At 39.6% G+C, this 23,398-nt stretch overlaps 1 protein-coding gene across 5 annotated transcripts; it reads right to left on the bottom strand.

The window, feature by feature from the left end:
- Positions 1 to 317: 317 nt before the first annotated feature.
- Positions 318 to 22,857, bottom strand: LOC149280602 (syntaxin-3-like). 5 transcript variants are annotated; one of them, XM_089500368.1, is made up of 10 exons: positions 22,828 to 22,857; positions 18,035 to 18,112; positions 14,146 to 14,245; positions 11,461 to 11,535; positions 10,360 to 10,427; positions 10,090 to 10,198; positions 8,792 to 8,865; positions 6,765 to 6,902; positions 5,841 to 5,951; positions 318 to 395 (listed from the first exon to the last, which is right to left on the bottom strand). In XM_089500368.1, exons 1-10 carry the CDS (start codon positions 22,855 to 22,857, stop codon positions 318 to 320), a joined length of 861 nt encoding a protein of 286 aa, XP_089356494.1. The 5 variants fall into 5 exon arrangements, with proteins under 5 accessions (XP_089356494.1, XP_089356491.1, XP_089356492.1 ...); XM_089500365.1 differs by having other exon boundaries at positions 22,822 to 22,857; XM_089500366.1 differs by lacking the exon at positions 5,841 to 5,951 and adding an exon at positions 6,327 to 6,437 and having other exon boundaries at positions 22,822 to 22,857.
- Between the last annotated feature and the right edge of the window lie 541 nt (positions 22,858 to 23,398).

A 23,398-nucleotide genomic window follows, 5' to 3' on the forward strand; every position in this document is an offset into this window, starting at 1 on the left:
CCCCAGTCTGAGGTGTTAATTTAAAAAGAAATGGAAGAAACATGCAATGGTAGTTCTTAGTTATGTGATACAAAAAATTATTATTATATCATGGCATGTACACAATCAGATGGCTCACAGAAATTAAAACTTCAGTTTACAAATATAGATGCATTAGGTTAAAAACAAGATATACAGGGTTCATCACTCAAACACAAAACATTTAAAGAAATATTTACATTATTATACATAATGTTAGTTGGTTTTTTTTTTGTTTTTTTTTATGATATTTCCCTGCTTTTCTGACAACAATGGCTACCCATTCCCATGCTCTCACCTCAAGCAAAGATTCCTCCAATTGTTGATGCTGTGATAATTACAAGAATTATACAGCAAATTAGAATCATTATCTTCTTCTGCCGTATGGAGGAGTTGAAGAAAAGGAAGCGAGAGAGAAAAAAGTGAAAGACAGAAAGCAAGAGCGAAGAAGTGGACCAGATTTCCCACTAGGCAGACCAGGCATGTGGCTAAAGTACCATCTTCTAGCATGAAATAGGCAGTGTTTCATGGCAGTCCTACTTTTACCAGCTGATTTTTAGAAATCTCTCCCAAATTGCGGAATATATTCTACTCATACCTCTTATTTTATGCAAATGCTTCAACTTTTTAATTATTTTTTTTTTTAATGTCTTCTTTGCTTAGTGGGGGTGTGATGGTCTTTCAGCCTAGTTTACCAGGAGTGTAAATCTGGCCCAGATGAAAAATAAAAAGGGACTGTATACAGGGACTGTGTGAGGGATGGGAAATTGTCAGTGGAATGAGACTGAATGGATTATGCACGGAAATACTGTTTTGATTACTTCTTTCCATTATCTGGATATGTGTTCATTGATTTTCTGATTATATATTATTTTCTAGCAGACAGAGTCTCTACAAATTAGCTTACCAAACTGCCTGTCCACATTCCACTTGCCTATGGTTCTAATATAATTGGCTTCTGTACTTTACTAAACCCCATTAAAGGGAATACATTGCTTTATCAATGTGTTGAAATAAAACCTGTAATAAATTGTACCAAAGGTAAGGAAAAATAAATATACAAAATCTCACAAAACATTTACTTTACAAAGGTAATGTAGCTAAATGCATTATTAGTGTCCTTTACATCTTAGCGGTGCAATGCCATATTGGATGACTGTATGTGCATGCTGGTCCTGAGCCATTCATTAAATTCCTGTGCCTCTGGACCAAGCAGTATATTATTGTGATTTGACTTCATCCTTTTATGGTATAAAATACAGCAATATTAAAATACAATATATCTAGGAGGGATAAAAAAACGTTCCTTTTCAATCATCTCCAAAGATCCACATGAGAACCAAAATCAGTACTACCCCACTGGAGAAGTACTGGAGAAGACGATTCTTCACTTTTCTTTTGAGTGTGTACTGTGGTTGCTGCTTATTGATTTGCGCTACCAAAGTAACACAGAGAAAACATGCAATGTGTCAAGAGTTCTCCAGTTCAGTCAAGGGTGCAATATGAACTAGAGATAAATGAGATCAGATCAACCATAAGGTGTGGTGCATGTTTGCCATGGTAAAATTGACTATAAATATAACAGCATATGGGACTTCCAGAGGTTAAAATTTGGATCCATTTCCATGTACCAAGGACAAAGTGAAGACTTATTGTGGTAGGTTGGATCGGGTGGTGTGGTGATGGGGTGCTTAACTAAGGATAAAAATAAATAAGGATTATAAGACTATTTTAGCGAAAGCACGGTCTAAAAATGCATATATCATTTAGTTTTGTTCTTAAAAGTAGCCTATAAGAAGTGACTTGCATTTCCCCACAATCTTACAAAAAAATAATCCTGTTGAACATAAGCAGACAAAAGAAAGATTCCCCATTATGATTATTTAGTTTTTTTCTAAACTGTTTATTTTAAAATATATCTATCTGATTTTATGACAATGGCAACATAAATAGTGTCATTTGCTTTTCAAACCTTTTTTGGATATCTCGCTGCCTGGAAAGATCATATTACCTTACTAATAATAATATCTGGGAACTTCTCAGATCCAGCTACCCGGAGCCTTCCCTTGTGGGACGCAGCCAGGACTGCCCACTGACGTCGGTGGGCATTCCCGCTGACATCAAGGGAAACACCCCCATTTAAAGCAGAATGGGCGGGGAGCATGGTGCTTTTGGGTGTTGCCCCGGAGAACCGGTGCTTCACTCGGAGATCTCCGGACCAAAACAGTAGAGTTTCCAGGTATGCTAATACTGTATTGGCTCGATCATAGGCCGCACTCTAAAAGTTAGGTGCTTTTTTAAAGAAAAATTGTAATTTAAAGTGTAATAGACATGTTGCCACTCAGTGTCCCCCCCCCACCCCCCGGAGACATGCTGTCACTCATGAAGCCCCAGGTGTCTTGCGGGGCCGGCGTGGGACATCTATTCTACGCAGAACGCGTATACAACTTCCGGTGCCGGCAAGGAAGATTGTTAAAGCTTATCACGCAGACGTTCACCGGCGAGTGTGCTCCCCCCCGTGGGAATCCCCAGCAATGGAGATTGTTAAAGCACATCGAGCAGACGTGCCGGCAGCGGAGTTTGTTTACGCTCATCGCTTAGACAATCTTCCCTGCCAGCATTGCCCTGTGGAAAGTGCTGGCAGGGGAGGCTGTCTCAGATTACCGGAGAGTAGGATGCAGGTCCTCTGCACCGCTGCGGGGGATCTGTATCCTAACCCTGCTGCCTGCCCGGAACTGCATGTCCCGGGCGTCCGGTGATACGAATTGCGCATTCCTGCGCTAAACCCCGAATATAGGCCGCACTCCCCCCCCCCCCTTTAAGTCTTTAAAGTGTGGGGGGGGAGTGCGGCCTATATTGGTGCAAATACGGTAATAGAGATAATCTGGGGTATATGATTTCAACAAAAGCTTTTTTGGCTGAAAAATGAAATGAGAGCAGGTTATAGTTTTTAGACGAAAACGGTCATAGTTTTAGTATTAAATAGTTGTATATATAAAATACAAAATCACTTTGCATTACTAAATTACACAGACTACACTCAACGGTTTTCGTGATGGTAAAGCTACACTATATGACCAAAAGTTTGTGGGCACCCCTCCCACCTATTGAGTTTAGGTATTTAAGCCACATCCATTATTAACAAGTGCATGAAATCAAGCACATTGGCTTTCCTCTCTCTATATAAAAATAAATAAAACATTGGTAGTAGAATGGGTCACACTGAAGAGCTCAGTGACTTTAAATGCCTCCTTTGCCACAAATCATTTCTACCCTGCTAAATCTGCTCCGGTACACTATAAGCAGTATTGTGAAGTGATTCAACTCTGTGGCACCAGTTTGGGGAAACTCCTTTCCTGTTCCAGCATGACTGGACCCCTGTACACGAAGCAAGCTCCATAAAGACATAGTTTGATGAGCTTGATGTGCAGGAACTCAAGTGTGCTGTGCCGAGCCCTGACCTTAATCCCATCGAACACCTTTGGAATGAACTGGAATGCCAATTGGAGCCAGGCTGTCCTGTCATACAAGGGAACTTTCTAAATGAGCTTACCCTGAGAATGAACCTTTTAATAGCAAACAGTCTATGTAACGACTCACAAAATAGCTCCAATACCGGAAACCTTGACTTGCCATTATTTAAAGTTACAACTGCGCCAGCCTGAGGTAAATTTATTTTCCAAAATCAGTGCCTAACCTTACAAATGGGGGGTGGGGGTAACTCCATAATAAAGCTCATGGCTGTAGAATGGGATGTCAAGCAATCTCATTTTGGTGTGATGTGCAGGTGTCCACATACTTTTGGTCACACAACGTACTTAGGAGCAAAGTTTAATACCAGTTCTGCTGGAAGGATATCTCATGTAACATGACATTTCTATAAAACATAAAATACGTCCCACAGCTGTTCCTAAATGTATCACCCTTTAACTCTTGTACTAGCCATAACTTAGGTAAAAAAATGGTCATTGTTTAAACAACCCTTTATATATTTGAACATTAGTAATCTAGTCACATATATCTTCCACTATGTAGTAAGTATATCTCCCTAGTAGATCTTGAATATTACCATTGTATAAGAAAATCTCAATTGCCTTCATTCATTACAGTGGCTGAAACCACACTTTCGAGTAGCCAATACATTAATATTCTTACGAAAAGCCCTCAAACAAAAAAGTACCTGCAATAATTATTCTCCATTATATAAATTGTCGCTACTTACAAGTATTTTTCCCTCACACAGGTATCACCTTTACCATCATCTCTTCAATCCCACAGACAAGCCGATAATCAGAGCCAAAATTCCTAGCAGGATAATTACCACCACAGCAATTATGATCATTTTCTGGGTAAGGGAAATCAAGCAAAGGAAAACTTAAAATTATTTTAGCTATACAGGTCAGAAGGGTCTGTACCACTTGTAAATTACCCTCCTGAGACTCATTCACAATATCCATCTATGGGCTATCACAGTTACCACTTATTTAAAAAAAAAAAAAATGTTTTTCATCTTGATTCTTCTATTTTATGTCTTTGTGTATGACATATGGGTTTTCCTATTTCCTGAAAGCTCTTATTGTGTGTCATAACTGTGTCAGAGTGTACAGGAATGCAGAATGAAAGGGGACAGGCAAAAAAAAAAACTAAACATTTTTCAGAACTACATTTGAACTATATATCTATATCTATACATACATACTAGGGATGCACCGATATATTTCCCTGGGGGTAAAGAGAAGTTGTTCGCACAGAAAGAGGCAGCAGAGCCCCCGCGAAAGTCTGGGAGTGAGAGCTCTGCAGTTCAGGTAAGAGGAGGGTGTAAGGGAATGAATATGAGTACATGAATGAGTGAATGAATGTTTGTCTATAATTTTAATGGTAGGTTTATTTGAACAGTGAGAGACAACAACAAAAAAAAAAAAAAACACATTTCAAATAAGTTATAAATTGATTTGTGAATGAATAAATGTGAATTAGTAAATTAATCAGTGTGTGTGTGATATCATGTGTGCGTGGGTGGGGGGCATGGCACAGGGAGGCTGTAAGTGATATACAGACCCCATAGTGCTGGCAGCATCAATACACAAGGGGGGCAGGTAGCCAAGTTTCAGCATGCATTACCTGCTTGTGCATGACAAGAGTGCGATTGCTATATTAAATATATATGATTGTTAACAGTAATCATAGTCCTATCATGCCCAGGTTCCAGCATGTACCGGTTGCCTGGGCAAGTGTGATTGCGCTTAACAATCATATATTAATATTGTTGTTGAATTTTTCTGTTCAGTTTTTGTGTGTTAACCACCAAGTAACACACCAAAACTGGACAGAAAAATTCAACAACAATATTAATATATGATTGTTAACAGCAATCACACTTGCCCAGGCAACCGTTACATGCTGGAACCTGGGCATGATAGTAGTGTGATTACTGTTAACAATCATATACATATATATTAATATTGTTATTGATTTTTTTCCCCAGTTTTGGTGTGTTACTTACTTTTAATAAAAGTGTGCTTTTTTTTTTTTTTTTTTTTTTTTAAAGGTGTGTGTGGGGGTCATTTTCGGTTTCTGCTTCGGCCAAGTGAATCCTGAATTTTTGGTTTGGGTCCAGAATATATATATATATATATATATATATATATATATTTTGGGTGGGATTAGATGGGGAAAAAGTGATGCAACAATCAGTTCACTGCTAGTTACTAGGGAGTAATCAAAGCTATTTATAAAGGGGAACAAACTAAGGATATCTATGGTTGGCTAAGGAATGTTAAGTATAACTGTATGGTATGAGGAAGGGAATTTGGAGTTCTCACCCTTCGTGCCTCACTCTGGTATTTTACAGCTTTCTTTGTGTCAGCGACAGCTCTTTCCACAAAACCCACCGATTCATCCATGTTATATTCTATGCGATCTATAAGGGCACCCTTTATAACGAGGAGAGGGATAGCAAAAAGGAAAAATGGGGTACAATGGAAGAGGAAAGCAGGAATACAGATATAGAGCAGTAGATTGAAGAGTAGGTAGAGTTGGATGAGAGGGAGGGCCAATAATTTAACAGAGATGGAATTGGATATGAAAATGAAATAGAAGAAAAAGTAAAGGCTTGAGATATAGATGTCATTTAAAAGGTTATTGGTGAAAATACAGAAATGTACATAAAGATAGCTGGGTATTTTGGGATATCCTCTGTGTCACCCTTGATTGTCTCTCCTATATGTCTTAGGTCTGCACTTTAGCTCAGCTGAAGCAGGATTCCACTTCCTGTTGATCATAATATCCCGCTACACAGCTAATCTCACCTTGCGTGCTTTATTCTGGTATTTCACAGCTTTAGTGGTTTCCTCACGGGCTTTCTCCACATGTTCCACTGATTTCATGACATTGATCTCTATATTATCTATCTCCTCACCCTGCCAGGAACAAAGAAAGATATTACTTCCAATGTGAGCAAGTCAAAGTTACTACTCAAGCAGGATTACACATGATAGCACTGGACATTCAGAGCAAAAGTACACCAAATTGCATGCATAGTTACCTGATCTACGTTGTGGCTGAATCTCCATGCAAAGCATTAAGAGCAGAAAACGAGACAAAATTCAGAACTCTATTGAATCCTTAAGGCCATGCAAGCAGCATATAAACAAACTGCAAACTACACCTAGACTTAATTTATCCCATCCATTAACCTTCATCATATTTGAACTTGTTTTTCTTGTCACTAAATCATTGTTTGTTACCTGGTTTTCCACAAGCATTGCAATGTCCATGAACATATCATGAAGCTCCTTCAGGCTACTCTCAAGACGTACAATATCTCGATGCCGGGATTCAATCTCACTCAATGCCTGACGAGATATCTGCGAGTCATTGATTATCTGTAGATCAAAGAGAACATGGTGTGATTTAAGATGAGGACTTGGATATTGGGATGCTTCCTTTCTCACTCCCACTGTTGTACACACAAATACATGCTTTTTTTCAGACATATCTTTTCTTCCATTTATTTGCAAGCTATTATGCTATTGGATGATCTTAGAAAGCGATCTCTATCTCACCAGCTTTAGGGGGTAGAATCAAGAGCAAAGTCTCTGGCCCAAGATATGCAACCAAACGGTACCAAATACCGCATTTGCTCGATTATAAGACGAGGGTTTTTTCAGAGCAAACGCTCTGAAAAATACCCCTCGTCTTATAATCGGGTTCGTCTTATAATCGGACCTCAAATCGGTCTGACTATGAGACGACTAAAATCCAGATCCCCCGCAGCTGCAGGGGACCTGGATCCTCCAGGCCCCCCCCCGCCCCACTTACCGGTGCTTCTGAGTCCCCGGTGTGTAGCCGGGGCAGCGTGTAGATGTCTACGCGATTCGCGTAGACAACTTACGCTGCAGCCGGAAGGAGGTACGGGAAACTCTGATCTCTGACAGCCAGGGAAGGTCTGCGCGATGGACGCAGACAACCCCCGCTGCTAGCCACACCTCTTTCCGGCTGCAGCAAATCGCGTAGACATCTACACCCCGCGCTGCCCCGGCTGCATGACAGGGGAGTCAGAAGCACCGGTAAGTTGGGGGGGGGGGCGGGGGAGTGTTAAATAGGGGACATAAGGCATTTCTGGAGGCAGAGTGTTCTATGAAATGCCTTTTAACCCCCTTAATGCCACTCTGCCACCAGAAATGCCTTTTTAACTCTCTATACGCCACTCTGCCTCCTGAAATGCCTTAAACCTCCCTATATGCCACTCTGCCCCATAATATGCCTTTTAACCCCCTTAATGCCAGAGTGACATATAGGGGTATAAGGCATTTCTGGAGGCAGAGTGGCACATAGGGGGTCAAAAGGCATATCATGGGGCACAGTGGCATATAGGGTTAAAAGGCATATCATGGGGCACAGTGGCATATAGGGGGTATAAGGCATTTCTGGGGCAGATGTGCATAACTGGGGGAGCAGGTTGGAAAATAGAAGGAAATAAAACCAAAATATTTTTCTCAATCATAGCTTTCATTAGAAAAAATAGTTTACATGAATTAACATTTACTGGTAAAACTTTTTTCCTATAGGGTCGTCTTATATTCAGGCTTTTTTTTCCCTAAATTAATATTCAGATTTGGGGGGTCGTCTTATAATCGAGCAAATACAGTAATATTCTCTTTGTTTGTTGTTCTTGGTATTTTCTTGCTTGCATATTACATTGCATTTGTCAGTTTCTCTGTACAATCTCAACCTTCTATGTGAAGTCATTCTTTGAGATTAGATTTTATTGCCATAACTGCCCACACTATAATTCCATTGTTTTATTCAAAATGCTGCCTATTTTTCTTCATTTTCCTTTCTCACTTAATCTTTGTAACATTCTCTAATTATTACACCTTTTACCTCCTCTTCTTTTGTTTTTAGATTCCCTTGCAATGGTCCCTTGGATCTACACTATATGACCAAAAGTATGTGCACACCCTTCTTAAGTTTAGGTGTTTTAGTCACACCCATAGCTAACAGGTATATAAGATCAAGCACATTAGGCCAATATCAGTGCCCGACCCCACAAATGGTGTTTTGGGCGATTTGGCACAAACTCCCACAGGTACACTTCAAAATCTTGTAGAAAGCCTTCCAATAAGAGTGGATGGTGTTATAGCTGCAAAGGAGGGGATCAACTCCATATTGATTCCCATGGTTTTTGAATGGTATGTCCAACAATTTCATAAACGTGTGATGGTCTGGTTTTGGTCTTATAATGTAAGCCTTCTCTTAAGCCAGTTCTTACCCCAGATGTGAAGATATTAGGATTTCCGCTCTCTAACATTTCCTCCAGTTCCTCATCTGTAGTACTTTTACCAGCTGCAAGATAGTGAGGAATAATTAATCTTACATAAAACAAAAAAAAAATTCAGGTATAAAATGTCATGAACCCCAAGTTAAAGAAAATATTTTAATGTTCTATTTCAATCGTGAATAACACAAATGGAGAAAAACAATAAGGCAGAATGCCTACAAAAAATATTTCAAGAATTTCATATGCACACATGAAATGTATAATTATTAAATACATTATATATTTATATATTTATTGTGGCAGAATGACCTGTCATGCACCTAAGGTACTCAGAGATGGCTCCAGCCTGGCTGCCAAACAAAGATAGCACAGGTAGGAGTACCAATTTGTGGCTGGCAGTGGTGGTCCAGATCTACAGACTGACTTTGGAGTCAAACCGTCTGGGGTCTTCTCAGACCGCCACTCTCCCCTAGAAAAAGGAGATATGTGACGGAACTGTCCATCACTGGGGCCCCTGGAGAGGACTGAAAGCAAGCCTGCTACCCACAGATTATGTTGTCCTCGCCTGGGACCCCGAACTCCCCAGTTTTTAAGTGCACCCCAGTACTGGTTAGTGGGACAGGTGGCTCTTGCCAGCCCCCTGCATCCACAACTCTAGGTGCGGCAGGGCTGTGCTCCCAGACTGAACTGGTTGCAGTTCAGTCTTCTTTTTAAAAGGTACTCAGAGATGGCTGCTGAACAAACATAACACAGGTAGGAACTCCATCGTCTAACTAATCCCATCAATAGGATTGCTGCCAGGGGAATTAAAGGTTAGGTTGTATATCTATGTTAATGCAATTCTGTGGATATATGAGGCTATGTTTTACAATAATAAAATGTTCATTCTTGCTGTACTCAATTCGAGTTGGTTGTGTCTAGTTTTTGGGTACACATAGCAGGGTTCCATAGTGTGCATACTGACTGGTGCTGGAAGCGATTTTAGGGACAAAAGGATGATACATCTGGGAGATCTCTGGGAGCGACTACAGCTCTCTCCCGTAGCATATCTCCTTTATGGGTTTAAACTGGCTATTCCTCAATGAGGTGGTGAACGGATGCAATAGTAAAATGTTTAGTAAATGTATAATATGATTTATGATGTCATATTTACACAAATTATGCAATGTTGTGGTGAATAACTTGTTGATTTTATTTACAGTATACTCTTCAAATTACATTGGCTTGTAAATGACATGTACATACTCAGAAAAGAATGCGTGCACAAATGAGATGAACCATTTACTTACTGATCTCCAGCTGTCTCTGTATCCGCCCCTTGCTTCTTTCTCTGAAATCCACTTGTGCTTCGTTGTACTTTGTCATGACATCCACAAACTTCCGAGAAAGAACAGAGTGCTGCGGAAAAAAAATATTATATTTCTGAAAATGTACTAAAGGCTTGGATGGTTCCTACACACAGGAAGAGTTTGTTGTTCACTTACAGCTAAATCTCAACCTTCCAAGTGTTATAGGACCCCTACTAAAATCAATAGAAACAAGCAGACTACTAGTCTCACCTGGGATTTTCGTATTCGAAGGTCTGCAGATGACTGCATATCGTCTTGTTCTATAGATTGCTCCATCCCTAAAACAGATTTCGAAGACCAAGTATTTATATTTGGGATTTATTATTGCAGACTCAGGTTTATTGTGCCGCCTGAGATCTCAACTGATTCTTTTTATCAATATCACCTATAGATTTATACCGATGTATCAAACAAATTACAGCCGGATATGTTCATTACTCTCACATCTATTACTCTTCTATCTAGAACTTATATCTAGTTCTTCTTTCTTCTGTTCTAGCCAGATGCGTTTAACCACAATTGAAAGGGAACAAGGATAAGAACCGGACCATAAAGCAATGGAAGAGGGAGGCCTGTTCTGCTAAATCACGTTTTCTTTTACATCACATGGATGGCTGGGTACATGTGCGTCGCTTACCCGGAGAACACATGGCACCAGTATGCATCCATGGAGGTCCCTCCTTGCAACTTACAGGACTTAAAGGATCTGTCGCTAATGTCTTGGTGCCAGATACCACAGCACACTTTCAGAAGGCTGTTTTGGTGGCAAAAGGGGGGCCTGCACAATATTAGGCAGGTGGTCATAGTGTTATGGCTGATCAGTGTACAGAATACTGAGGTTTCAGTGGATAGGTACAAATTCAGAAAAGGTCATCCAAACTCCCTGTATTCGGTGAGGATTCAAAAACGTCCCATTTCATTGGTTATTAATGATGTGTGCTTTTTGGTTATTTGTTATGCCCTCTCTCCACCCCAACTGGTCAATTTAGATCAAATCCCTTGGTTTGTTTTTTTTGTTTGTTTTTTTTAATCTGTCAGTTGTTGTGGAAACCAACTTTGAATGCTCCCCGTAGTTGAATCCACCTTAACTAAATTAATCCCCTCTAAACCTAGTTTTTGGGTGGAGTTTCAATATTTGCAAATGAGCTAAAACTACAGTGCTGCTTCCGGACTCTAAGATAATTGTTGTCCAGATGATGGCTTGCCGACTGATGCGACCCTCAAATAATTTGACATGCTCCCTTCAAGCATAAAAAGCGTTATGTCCTGTACCAATTCACCTTATTGTGTCCATGATACCAAATCACTCACCCTTTAAACGAGACCGCACATTATTAGCTGCTTTCTTGATCTCTAAAGTCAAATTCTCCAGCTCATCCTTGGTTTCTATAAATATATGTAAAAAAAAAAAAAATTCAGTCCTGCATATGCTTGAATTATGGTGGGTATCAGTAACCCAAGGTGCGAGAAGGAATACCCGCCGGCCTCTGCAGCCACATTAAGGGGAAAATGGGTGGAGAATCTGCGAGTTCCCAGGTATGCTAATATTACAGAAGGTCTTTAGGAGTAATTATTTGTGATGATTTAAAGGTAAGCAAATAATGCAATACAGCAGCTAAAATAAAAACAAGCAGGATGCTGGATTGCATAGGGAGAGGAATTAGCAGCACGACGAGAGAGAATTTTATTCCATTTTACAGATCTCTGGTCAGGCCCTTACAGTTCTGGAGAACCCATCTCCAGAAGGATGGGAGGGGGGAGGAGCCAGAGTGGTGTATGGGAGGGGGAGGAGCCAGAGTGGTGTATGGGAGGGGGGGGAGCCAGAGTGGTGTATGGGAGGGGGGGGGAGCCAGAGTGGTGTATGGGTGAGTTATAGTGGTGTATGGGGGATATTATGAATTTCAGGGCATATAGGGGGTATAAGGCATATCGATATTAGGCATATCAGGGGGGCATAAAACATATCTGGGGGTAAAAGGTATATCAGGGGGCTCAGTTGCATATCACTGGCATATAAGGAGTATAAGGCATATCGGGGGCACAGTGGCATATCAGGGGGCACAGTGGAATCTGGCATATAAGAGGTATAAGGCATATATGGGGGCAGAGTGGCAAGTTGGGGGTCAGATGTGCATAACTGGGGGCAGTTTGGTAAATAAAAAAAATGTAAACAAGGCTTTTTTTCTCAGTTTTAAATATAAAAAATAGTTAACATATGAATTAATATTTACTAATAACTTTGTATTTGGGTTCTTGTAGCTTTTATTATTATGTCAGTAAAATAAGAAGGTGAATAGAGAGCGGCCATTGCAATAAAGAGATGAAAGTGTAAATTGTACGTTTTTTATTACATTATTTGAAATTGAAAAAAAATTGCATTTTTTTATCCGATTGATTGATCTAAAAAAATAATCGGCCAACTAATCCATTATTAAAATAATCGTTAGTTGCAGCCCTACAGATTAGTATAGGTAGGATGACCACATTTTTTTCTGCCATTCAGGGAAACACACTATGAAGCAAATTAGATTACAGGTGTGTGTGTGTATATATATATATATATATAATCACATACATCCTGATCCACATTAACTATTATATAATAATTATTAAGAAGCCTTGGAAAGCATGTTGATTTCAGATTTAATTATATACATACACTCATTACAGACATGAGTAGATATAGTATATATAATGTTAACCCCTCTAATACCAGGCATGAGTAGATTCATATAATTAACTCCTCTATTACCAGGCATTACACACACAGTCACACAAACACACATTCTGACAAACACAGTCAGACAAACAACACACTGTGACACACGCAGAGTCAAACACACATACCTGGTTCTGGCTGCAGCTTACTCTGAGTTGGTGTGAAGGAGGGACTCAGCCTATCAGGAGAGGCTTCTGAACTCTCAGGCAATCAGGAGAGTTGAGAAGTCTCTCCTGATTGGCTGAGACCTCCTTCAGTCAGACTCCTCCTTCCGGGACAAGGCATTGTCCAGGATTGAGGCTGCCCAGGAGTTAAAGTCCCATTGTGGGACTGTCCCGGGCAATCCGGGACATGTAGTCACCCTAAGTATAGGTAATATACTATAGCTATGTGTTATAATGAAACACTTTAAAAAGGGGCCTGGATACTTTTTTTAATGAAGCAAAACATAAAGGGCTGTGTATGATTGCATTGGAATTAATATTTATTTAGTGCTTTTTGAGCTTGATGGATGCAAGTCTTTTCTCAACCTAATCTACTATTAGGGCCGCAGGGCAGTATTCCAACATGATAACGACCCCAAACACACCTTCAATATGACCACTGCCTTGCTAAAGAAGCTGAGGGTAAAGGGGATGGACTGGCCAAGCATGTCTCCAGCATCTGTGAGGCATCCTCAAACGGAAGATGGGGTAGCGCAAGTTCTCTAACATGCACCAGCTCTGTGATGTTGTCATGGAGGAGTGGAAAAGGACTCCAGTGGCAACCTGTGAAACTCCATGCCCAAGAGGGTTAAGACAATGCCGGAAAATAATGGTGGCCACACAAAATATTGACCCTTTGGTCCCAATTTGGACATTTTCACTTAGGGGTGTACTCACTTTTGTTGCCAAGGTGTTAGACATTAATGGCTGTGTGTTGAGTTATTTTGAGAGGACAGCAAATTTGCACTGTTATACAGGCTGTACACTCACTACTTTACATTGTAGCAGTGTCATTTCTTCAGTGTTATCACATGAAAAGATAATAAAATATTTTCAAAAATGTGAAGGGTGTCACTTTTGTAAATATATATATATATATATATATATATATACACACATACACACACACACACTGTATATATTATATTAAGGTTTGGACCATCCCATTTCCTGATTTTAAGCTCTTATTTTAAGGTTTTGTTTTTATATCCAACATCTGAGTGTGTCCACATGTATAACCAAAAAGGTAATGCATTCTGTGATACTGTATTGCACCCAATGATATTTACGTACTCTGTTCGGGAAGCGGTGCAGACAGGATTACACTGTGAAGTCGCTTTGTGTCATTGACACTCTCGGAGATTTTTTCAATGTTCTGTCTGATCTCCTCAATCTATCAAAAGATTTTGTAAGGAACATAAAATACAGGTTGATAATACTGGCAAAAGAATGGTTTTTTCAGTGATAGCAGGCTAAAGACAACAGAAAAACAAGGCCAGAAATATTTACTAAGACAAACATCAAAGGAACATCTCTTTTTATGACAATTGTCTCAAATGTAACATTGTGTTCTGGATTTGCCTGTTGAAACTCCCACATCTTACAGTTTACATAACATAATTATGTTTACATTTTATAATAAACAATGTATGTGTAAACCATGGATGGGAGTCCTCTTAACTTCCGGTTGTCTGGTTTAGGAAGATTATTCTTCTTCATTAGATTTTCCTTCTTCATTTTTTAAATTACTCCCCACATTTGGTGAGGGGATAAACAGGACTTCGAGGCAGGAATTTATCATGGATTTTGCCACCTTATGCCCGAGTTAATACAGCAGTATACTTTTAAACTATATATCTTAAAAATGTAATCTTCAAATACCTTTGTATAACTTCTTTGTTAAGTGTAGAATCTGTTGGAGTTATAAACATATTTCCTAATAATCACGTGTATATTTTGACCTTTGGGAATATTGCAAAGTTTATTTTTTAAAATGCAGCACATTTCTAAAATGGGTCAGAGACAGAAAATGTGCATGATAAATTTCCAGCATACTCCTGGTCACTGTTATATACATAGACTACCATTTAAACGTTTGGGATCGCAAAGGAGTTTTCTAACGATCAATTAGCCTTTTAAACTTAAACGTGGATTAGAACATGCAATTGGAACACTGGAAAATTAGCCGTTTATATAGCTACAATAGTCATTTACAACCTTAATAATGTCTACACTATTACTGATCTATTTGATATTTTAATAGACAAAATTTGCTTTTCTTTCAAAAACAAAGAAAAGTGACCCCAAATGTTTAAAGGGTGGTGCACATAATGTATCAAGCTCAACCTTTCAATGACATTACTCTTTTGACCCAAAAAGAATACTCTCCCTGCCACTTCAATAATTGGTTCTCCAAACCAATTAGATTAGTCCTAATCCCTGGTTTTTCCAATCACAGTTTGGCAAAATAGTTACCAAAAAATTGCAGCTCTCTTCTAAAAGCATCAGTGGTATCCATAGTCACCACAGATGTATGGTGCCCACTATCAAGAAATACTTTCTCTGTTTGAGAGAAATGTTAAAATTTCTAGGTTCTTATGATACCTTATATCACGGCAAATAATATTTTTACCAGGGCGAAACGGCTAAATTGTAGTATGTGGACCGTTATTGCTAGGTTCACTTGTTCATTATGGAATGTGGATGTCCAATGTATAATTTAGCTTTTGGGGATTCTAGGATATTACTAATGAGTCTATACGGCTTGAAATTTTACAAGGAGGTAGAAAGTGGACAAACTAGAAGGTCTAATAATGTATCTTCTGTTTCTTTATGTGCGAAACTTCAGCTACAACTACAGTGTCTTAAAATGACAATGTAAAAAAAATATTTAACCCCTTCAGGTCCGGGACGTACCTGGTACTTCCTGGTTACAGGTCACCGGTAGACCGGGACGTACCAGGTACGTCTCCTCCAAAAACCGCCCCCACATCGCCACAACCGTGGTGATCGTGGGGGCGCTGCTGCTGCTGCTGTCTGCCCAGGAGTCTGGGCGGACAGCACAGCCTCTCTAAACCCGCCCCCAAGCCTGCGATCACTCCCACGGAGTGATTCTCTAGGCAGAAACCGCGATTGCAGCTTCAGGGAAGGGGGTGGCGTGTTGAATGGGTCCCCACACAAGTGTGGGGACCTGACCCAACACCCCCCTGCTGCCTGATTGCTCCATGAAGTCCATGAGACTCCTCCCCTACAATCTCCAGTCTATGGGAGATTGTGTCCCAGCTGCCAGAGGCAGCTTCAGGGACAGGGAGACAGGGTTCTTTGGTCTCCACATGAGTGTGGAGACCAGCCCCCCCACCCCCTCCCTTGCTAAGTTAACCCCTACCCCCTCTTCCTCAATTAACCCTTTCAATGCTGCGATTGTGTATGACCCCCATCGCAGGATTGCAGGGGTTAATATTAGTCCCCACAAGCTTGTGGGGACTAAATATCAGTCAATGCTGTGCTTCAATGGAGCATCAGCATTGAAAGAGTAAAAAAATTAAAAAAATAATAATTTTAAAAAAAAAGAAAAAATAAATAAATTTTAAAAAAATAATAAAATAATAATAAAAAAAAAAAAAAATAACAGCACTGACCTGAAAGTCCAGGGTGCTTCCAGGTCAAATGCTGGGCTGATCAGATCGCTCCTGGCGAATAGGAGTGATCGGATCATTATGGCAGCCCACGGATGACCCTGCTCTACAAAGAGAGGGGTCATCTAGGTTAATTATGAAAAAACACAAATTATTAATAAATAAAAAAATCATAATTATTACCTGATGACTTGTCGGTGACATTTTAAGTCGCTGATTATTGATCGGTCTCCCTGATTGATGTCAGCGGCCTAAACCTGTCACAAGTAATCTGATAAAAAAAAAAAATTCTAAATAATTTAAATGCACATGTTCCAGTTTTGCCCTCATAGCTTCCTCAAAAAATGCATGAACCATGCATGTGAGGCCTTGTTGGACTCATGGGATGTCGGTGAACAAAATGTGGTGTTTTCTTCCACTGTTGCACTTATGGTGTGCAAGAAATTCAGTGCAACATTGAAATGTATGCGTTAAAAACGCAATAAAATAATTTCCCTGTGAAGTTTGGCAGACATCAGTGAAGAAATGGCTGGCTGAAACTGTCAAAACTACCCTAGTTGAACACCTTGACTCATCTACTGTTCATAAATATATACTTTTATGGGGTAGTTTACAGTGGGGGCTTCCAAAATGTCCCAAATGGGATATGGGCCCAGGAAACCAATTTCTGAAAATTCCAAATTTGAAAACTAAAATGCGCATGTTCCAGTTTTGCCCTTATAGATTCCTCACAAAATGCATGAACCATGCATGTGAGGCCTTGTTGGAACCGGGGGATGTTGGTGAACACAATTTGGTGTTTTTTTCTGCAGTTGCACAGAAATATATATTCTATACAAAATATAATATAAAATATAAAGCAACATTGCAACATATGCAAAAAAAACAAAAAATATAAAAATACCTCAAAATTTGGCAGCAATTGGCGATTAAATCCCTGTTTGAAAAGTGTCAAAATGACCCTAGTTGTACACCTTGACTTAGCTACTGTTCATAAACATATAATTTTGGGGGGATAATCAGTATCTGTGACAACTATTGCAGTTATTAGCCTACCATGCCAAATTTGAAAAAAATTACATTTCAAAAACGTGATGCATGCCTTGCAATATTTGCCCTATACTGGTCAAAATAGATAAAAATCCTGGCCATGTTGGGTGGTTAACAAATAAGGACAACTTAATGAATATATTTTGGATATTTTTTTCCCATTGGTTCAATGTGTGTACAATTTGTATGTATACAAAACTGTAAAAAAAAATGCGTTTTTTTCATTTTTCCCCACTTTTTCCAGTTTATTTCAAACAAAACAATGTACTACCCAGCTTAATATGGTTCCAAATGAAAGCCCTACTTGTGCTGAAAAAAACAATATATGATTTGTGTGGGTGCACCAATTGATAAGAGAGAAATTACAGTTGAAGAAAGACATGGCAAAAACACAAAAACGGCTCCGGTCCTTTAGCGACACCCTAGTTTAAAAATCCCGATCCTGAAGGGGTTAAACTGGTTTATTTCTTCATTTGAATGTTTGTTTTCAACCTCACCTGCGAGAAGAAGTCATCCATGAAAGCTGCATTATCAATGGAGATGTCAACTTCATCAGGGTCATCGGTATCCTGTGTCTTTAGGACAAAAATACACAATGAAATACCATACACAGTTATACTGCACAACAGCACAAAGTTGTATACCATAGTATTCAATAAGCATTACATGGCTATATAGGGTTAAAAATCATATGTAATAATTCACACGAATTCCTGTTTATTTCTCTATTGCAAGCTTTAATTTTAGGTTCTTGTTAGTCATGTAACTTATGGATTTAGATGATATACAACTCCTACTAAGACACCCTTTCTGCATCCTTTTCCCTGGTAGTATAGTTGATGACTATACAGACATATTTACCTTCACTGAATACATTATGAACATTTCAGAGTCCTCAGTTTCTGCATCTTCCTGTTCATTCCTTCTAGACATTCTGTGGTTGTTAAATTAAATCATCTGCCTGGATAGACAGTTGTGGGTCCTCTGAAATGTTGTGAGATGGATGTTCATACAGCCTAGCTATACCTCTGGTCCAGCAGTTTTGTTATTCTTTGAACATCAAGATCGTTACCAACAAATATGAGCCGGCAATAATGGTGTATTGTCACTCCTAGTTTCCCCAACCAAAATACGTCAGGACATATGATCACTAGAGATCATTGCAGAGTTGGAATGCTACATGTTCTGTCTCAAATGAGTCATCAACTGCCTGACCTATTTCCTCAATCTGGTGACCAAGTTATCTACCTGTTAGTTTCTGCCTCTGACACCTTGGAAATCTATATTTATATTGGCTGTTTGTCAGTGTATCCTAGCTGGAGTTTTATTCCACACTGTCCGTGGATGTTCCTCCTGGCTAGTTACGCCCCAGTTTTTTTGTTTGGACGTCGGTAATGTTACCACAAAATAGATACCAACAAGAAAAAAACATTCTGGTCTATTGTCACTCCCATTTCCCCCAATAAACTTTTATCAAGACATATGCTTGCTAGAGGAAGACTTGGGATGTTACATGTTGCTACTGGCCATTCCGTCTCAAATGAGTCATTAACTGCATGACCCATTTTCTCAATCTGGTGATCAAGTAAACTCCCTGTTAGTTCCTGCCTCTGAGGCTTTGATTGTCTATTTTTATCTTGGCTGTTTGTCAGTCTACCCTAGCAGAAGTTTTATTCCACACTGTCTCTCCATTTCCCTGGCCTTCTTTTTCGTGCAGATGGCCAGCGGATAATCCTTTAATACCTAACATGTGATTAAGGTTTTTACTGTTTAATGGGGGATGGTGACGTGACTGCAGAGTAAGAAGCCTTAGGTGTGTATTCAGACATCAGTGTAGCATGGTGCCTTTGGAACATACTGGTTACGCAACACCAACTCCAGCTTATTTTCACAAATATCCCTTTTTACCAATCATTTACTGGCAAATACATTGACAATGAAATTAAACAAAATGATGACATGGATTTTGGCCCTTCCCAAAATGCCATAATACTAAGTAATCACAGGCTAAGAAATTGTGGTCTTGAGTTCTCATAATATACACATGCAAGTATAAAGTTGAGTAGGTAAAACATTGCTTGTAAAGTTACATGTAAGTGTACATGTATTTATTGAGAGGGTATACAGACTAACATGTAATACAAAGATACAGTAGCTTTACAAAGTACGCTATTTATGTCTTGAATATAGAGGAAAAGAGACAAATGGTTTAACCACAAGGGGGGACCATGAGGGACTTGTAGACCATGACATGTAATCTAGGATCATGGATGTAAGTGGGGGTTCATTTACTGGCCTAGTAAATCTATTCTCATGTCAATACTGGTGGGTTTCATGTATTTCCCAGGCACACCCGAGGGACTTACAAGTACACCTATTATATAGCAGGAACATAAATACTGGCTTCCTAAAATAAAAAAAATGGCATATCTGCAATCAGCCTTCTGGAAAGTGTGGCTTGTAAATAACCGAAGCCTTTCTCACTCATTAATATTGTTTTGTTAATATGTTATCCACACCATTCTGCACTGGCTAACCAAAATACACAGACTATACGGTTCATTCACTTTCTTAGTTTTATAAGGAAGCCTTAAAAAAAAAGATAAAAGTTGAATCGATTTTTATCGATTTATAAAATGAGTTTTTTCAGAGCAAATGCTCTGAAAAACTCCCCTTCTCTATAATCCGTGCTCAAATAGAAAACGGATTATAACACTAGAATCCAGATCCCCCGCAGTGCTGCAGGAGACCTGGATTCTCCTCTCTGTCAGCTGGTGGGGGTCTGTACGATGCGCGGAGAGAACCTCCGGTTCGCCCCTCCACTTCCGCTGGGGCTTCTATTACTGAACACCGGTGTCACGCGACCTTCCGGTGCTCCATCATGGAAGCCCCAACGGAAGTGGAGGAGAGAAGCAGAGAAGCATCGCACATACCTCCACCGGCTGCCAGAGAGGATCCAGGTCCCCTGCAGCGCTGCAGGGGATTTGGATTTTAGTGCACGATGTGCGCGACCTCCGCTACTTCCACTCCTACCTGCCCCACCACCATGGGTTAATATATAAACAAAAGAAAAACGGGGCAAATAAGCACAACTGGGCAAACTAAGCCTGGAGGATTATCTTTATTTTTATGCTTATTTGCTCCGTGTTTCTTCTGTTGATATATTAACCCCTGGTGGAGCAGGGATCTATTAATTATGTGCATTCTTTAATTTGTGTTTTTTTTTTGGATTGCTGTAATATTTGATTTATTGTTTGTATTGCCCATATATTTATATATATTTATATTGTGTATTGTATTATCTATTCTTTTATGTCTATGTATTAAAGCATTTATTTTTATACCTATTTTAGCACTGTCAGTTTTTCTAATATCAGGGGGGGCATAAGACATATCTGGGGTATAAGGCATATCAGGGGGGCACAGTGGCATAGAGGGGCTATAAGGCATATCAGGGGGCACAGTGGCATATCAGTGGCATATCGAGGGTAAAAGGCAAATCAGTGACATATCAGGGGACAATGTGGCATATAGGGGGGTATAAGGCATATCGGGGCACAGTGGCATATATGGGGCTATAAGGCATATCAGGGGGCACAGTGGCATCTCTGGCATATAGGAGGGTATAAGGCATTTTCTGGGGCAGAGTGGTAAGCTGGGGGTGAGATGTACATAATTGGGGGGCAGGTTGGCAAATAAAAGAAAATATAAACAAGAGGCATTTTTCTCAGTTTTTATTAAATATGAAAAATAGTTAAAATGAATTAATCAAAAATAATCGTTACTTGCAGCCCTATCACACTGTGCTCATTGGGGGGCACAGGGTGACCGTAAAACCCTTCCTGCATCTGACCGGGACCTATGCCCAACGACAATTGGAACTGCATTGCTACTGACACCTGTTGTCCCACCATGTCACTCTTTTGGGGTTACACTATGCTCACGGTGGGCAAATCACTGCGGTGGTTACAGAGAAGGAGCTCATTTGGGAACCCTGGTTTTATTAATACCCATCTTTAGGACCGGGTTTACCTAGCCGTTGACATAGAACCCTGGCCAAGCTACCGCACAGACTTTTCCCCGGGACGTTTTCCTGTTGCTCTGGGTTTCGACGTTGGATCGAGTAGATTTTTGGAACAAAACATCCTCGGCCCTGAGTTTGGGTTCGTCTCTCATTCTGAAATTAACTCTTTGAATATAAGGGCAAGGATTTTTTGGGGAAAAGGCTGGGCTGTAGTTCACAGCAGCTGATTTGAGATAGGTTGCCTATCCCAGTTTTTCATGTGACTGTACATACAACAGGTATCCAGGGTGACATACAGCATTTAAAAGAATTACGTCAGCTTAGTTTGTACCTTTAGAAACCCGACAAACTGGTTTCTACCCTCTCTATAATTCTGTACCATGGGGAAAAAACCTGTATTCGTGGCCTATACCTATAAATGCATGAAGGTACATATTCTATACGTCACTTCCACCTACTGAAGTCTGCTTAATGCATCCTAGACCTATAGCAGTTATATGTCTACTTATGTATTGTAGTTAATTTGGAACTTTTGCTTTGTACCGTTTTATACAATCATGTTATACGACTTATATGCAGTTTTCCGATCGCTGCCGACGAGCTAAAAAGTTACAGGAAAAACTAAATTAAAATATAAGAAACCTCAAGTAAAATGTACTAACTGGGTCATGTTATATTTATATTACAGGTTCATTTTATGTTTTGCACATGTACCTAGTTTATTAAATTAGAGGGGCAATAGTGTATCTTATCAGACTGAGCAACTTTAACGTCAGATCATTTAAATAAAAAGAAATCTTCCTCACACATTCCTAAATACCTAATCATTACACATTATATTGCTGTCTATTACATTCTGTATTAGTCAAGCTTTAATTATAGTACAAAATTACTTGTTCAAAAGTTATATTCTGTTACAGAATACAGAATTACAGGTATGATATGGCGTTATCAGAGCTTAACAGGTGTACCATGGGGTTTTTTTTCTTAAAGTAGCTGACTAGCCATTAAGCGGGAGGCTTTGGGTAAATTTCATATTAACTGATTATGTTATGATATACTACAGTAGTAGAAACCTTTTAACCAAGGGCTTGATTGAAGGCTACAAATGTCAGTCTATTAGTGTGGTAAAATAATCTATCTGTAAAAAGTAGAGCTGAATGCAGTGTCATTCATATGTCACATGCATATAAAAAAAAGCAATAAAACATATCTTGGTTATAAATGTATTATAAAGGTACCGTGTACACTCGCAAACACACTTACCGCTTTAAGTTGATCCAATCGATCCTTCATGGTCTGGATTGGATCTCACAAGCCTCTGGTGTTTTTCTTTTTTACTGTGTGTATGCTTTGTTTATCTATAAATGTCCAGACTTGTTCAATACAGCAATCGTGACCTCAGAATCTCTTAGCCACTTCCTCTGATCGTGGAACTCTCCCCTTTCCTTTCATACCGGTCACTTTGTTCCAAGACGTCCCAGTCATCTATCGCTATGATCCCAGTCACTGGCTCTAAATCATCAGGAGTCTCTCTTTGATCCGGGTCACACTCACTCACACACTCACACACACACACTACAATCCCCTCCCTGTTTCTCCTAGGAAGAAGCGCGGGAGAGAAGGAGGAGGGGAAGAGAAACTGGGAGTGGTGTCTGACTGCTTACCTGAGTAGGTGTATGATTTGTTTACAAAGAGCCACGTATTGTAGGAACAGTGTATTTTAAACAAAAACTCCAGCATTTTATAACATAAAACAAAGGTTCAGAATAACCAGAGAACATTATATATAGTTTTACATAACAGTATTACTACATTACAGTCCATGAATAGAGCA

This window comes from Sceloporus occidentalis, unplaced genomic scaffold (genome assembly GCF_023333645.1).
Source record: "Sceloporus occidentalis isolate IW3139 unplaced genomic scaffold, rSceOcc1.0.p SCAF_152, whole genome shotgun sequence".
NCBI classification, from domain to species: Eukaryota; Metazoa; Chordata; class Lepidosauria; order Squamata; family Phrynosomatidae; genus Sceloporus; species Sceloporus occidentalis.

Bases quoted from the DNA above. Each gene is read 5' to 3' on its own strand.
- LOC149280602 (XM_089500364.1), bottom strand. From the start codon at position 22,857: ATGAAGGATCGATTGGATCAACTTAAAGCG. The intron at 8,866-10,089 runs GTAAGTAAATGG...ACTATCTTGCAG, and splicing joins ACAGAGACAGCTGGAGATCA to CTGGTAAAAGTACTACAGAT. The intron at 6,438-6,764 runs GTAACAAACAAT...TGTTCCTGGCAG, and splicing joins CAATGCTTGTGGAAAACCAG to GGTGAGGAGATAGATAATAT.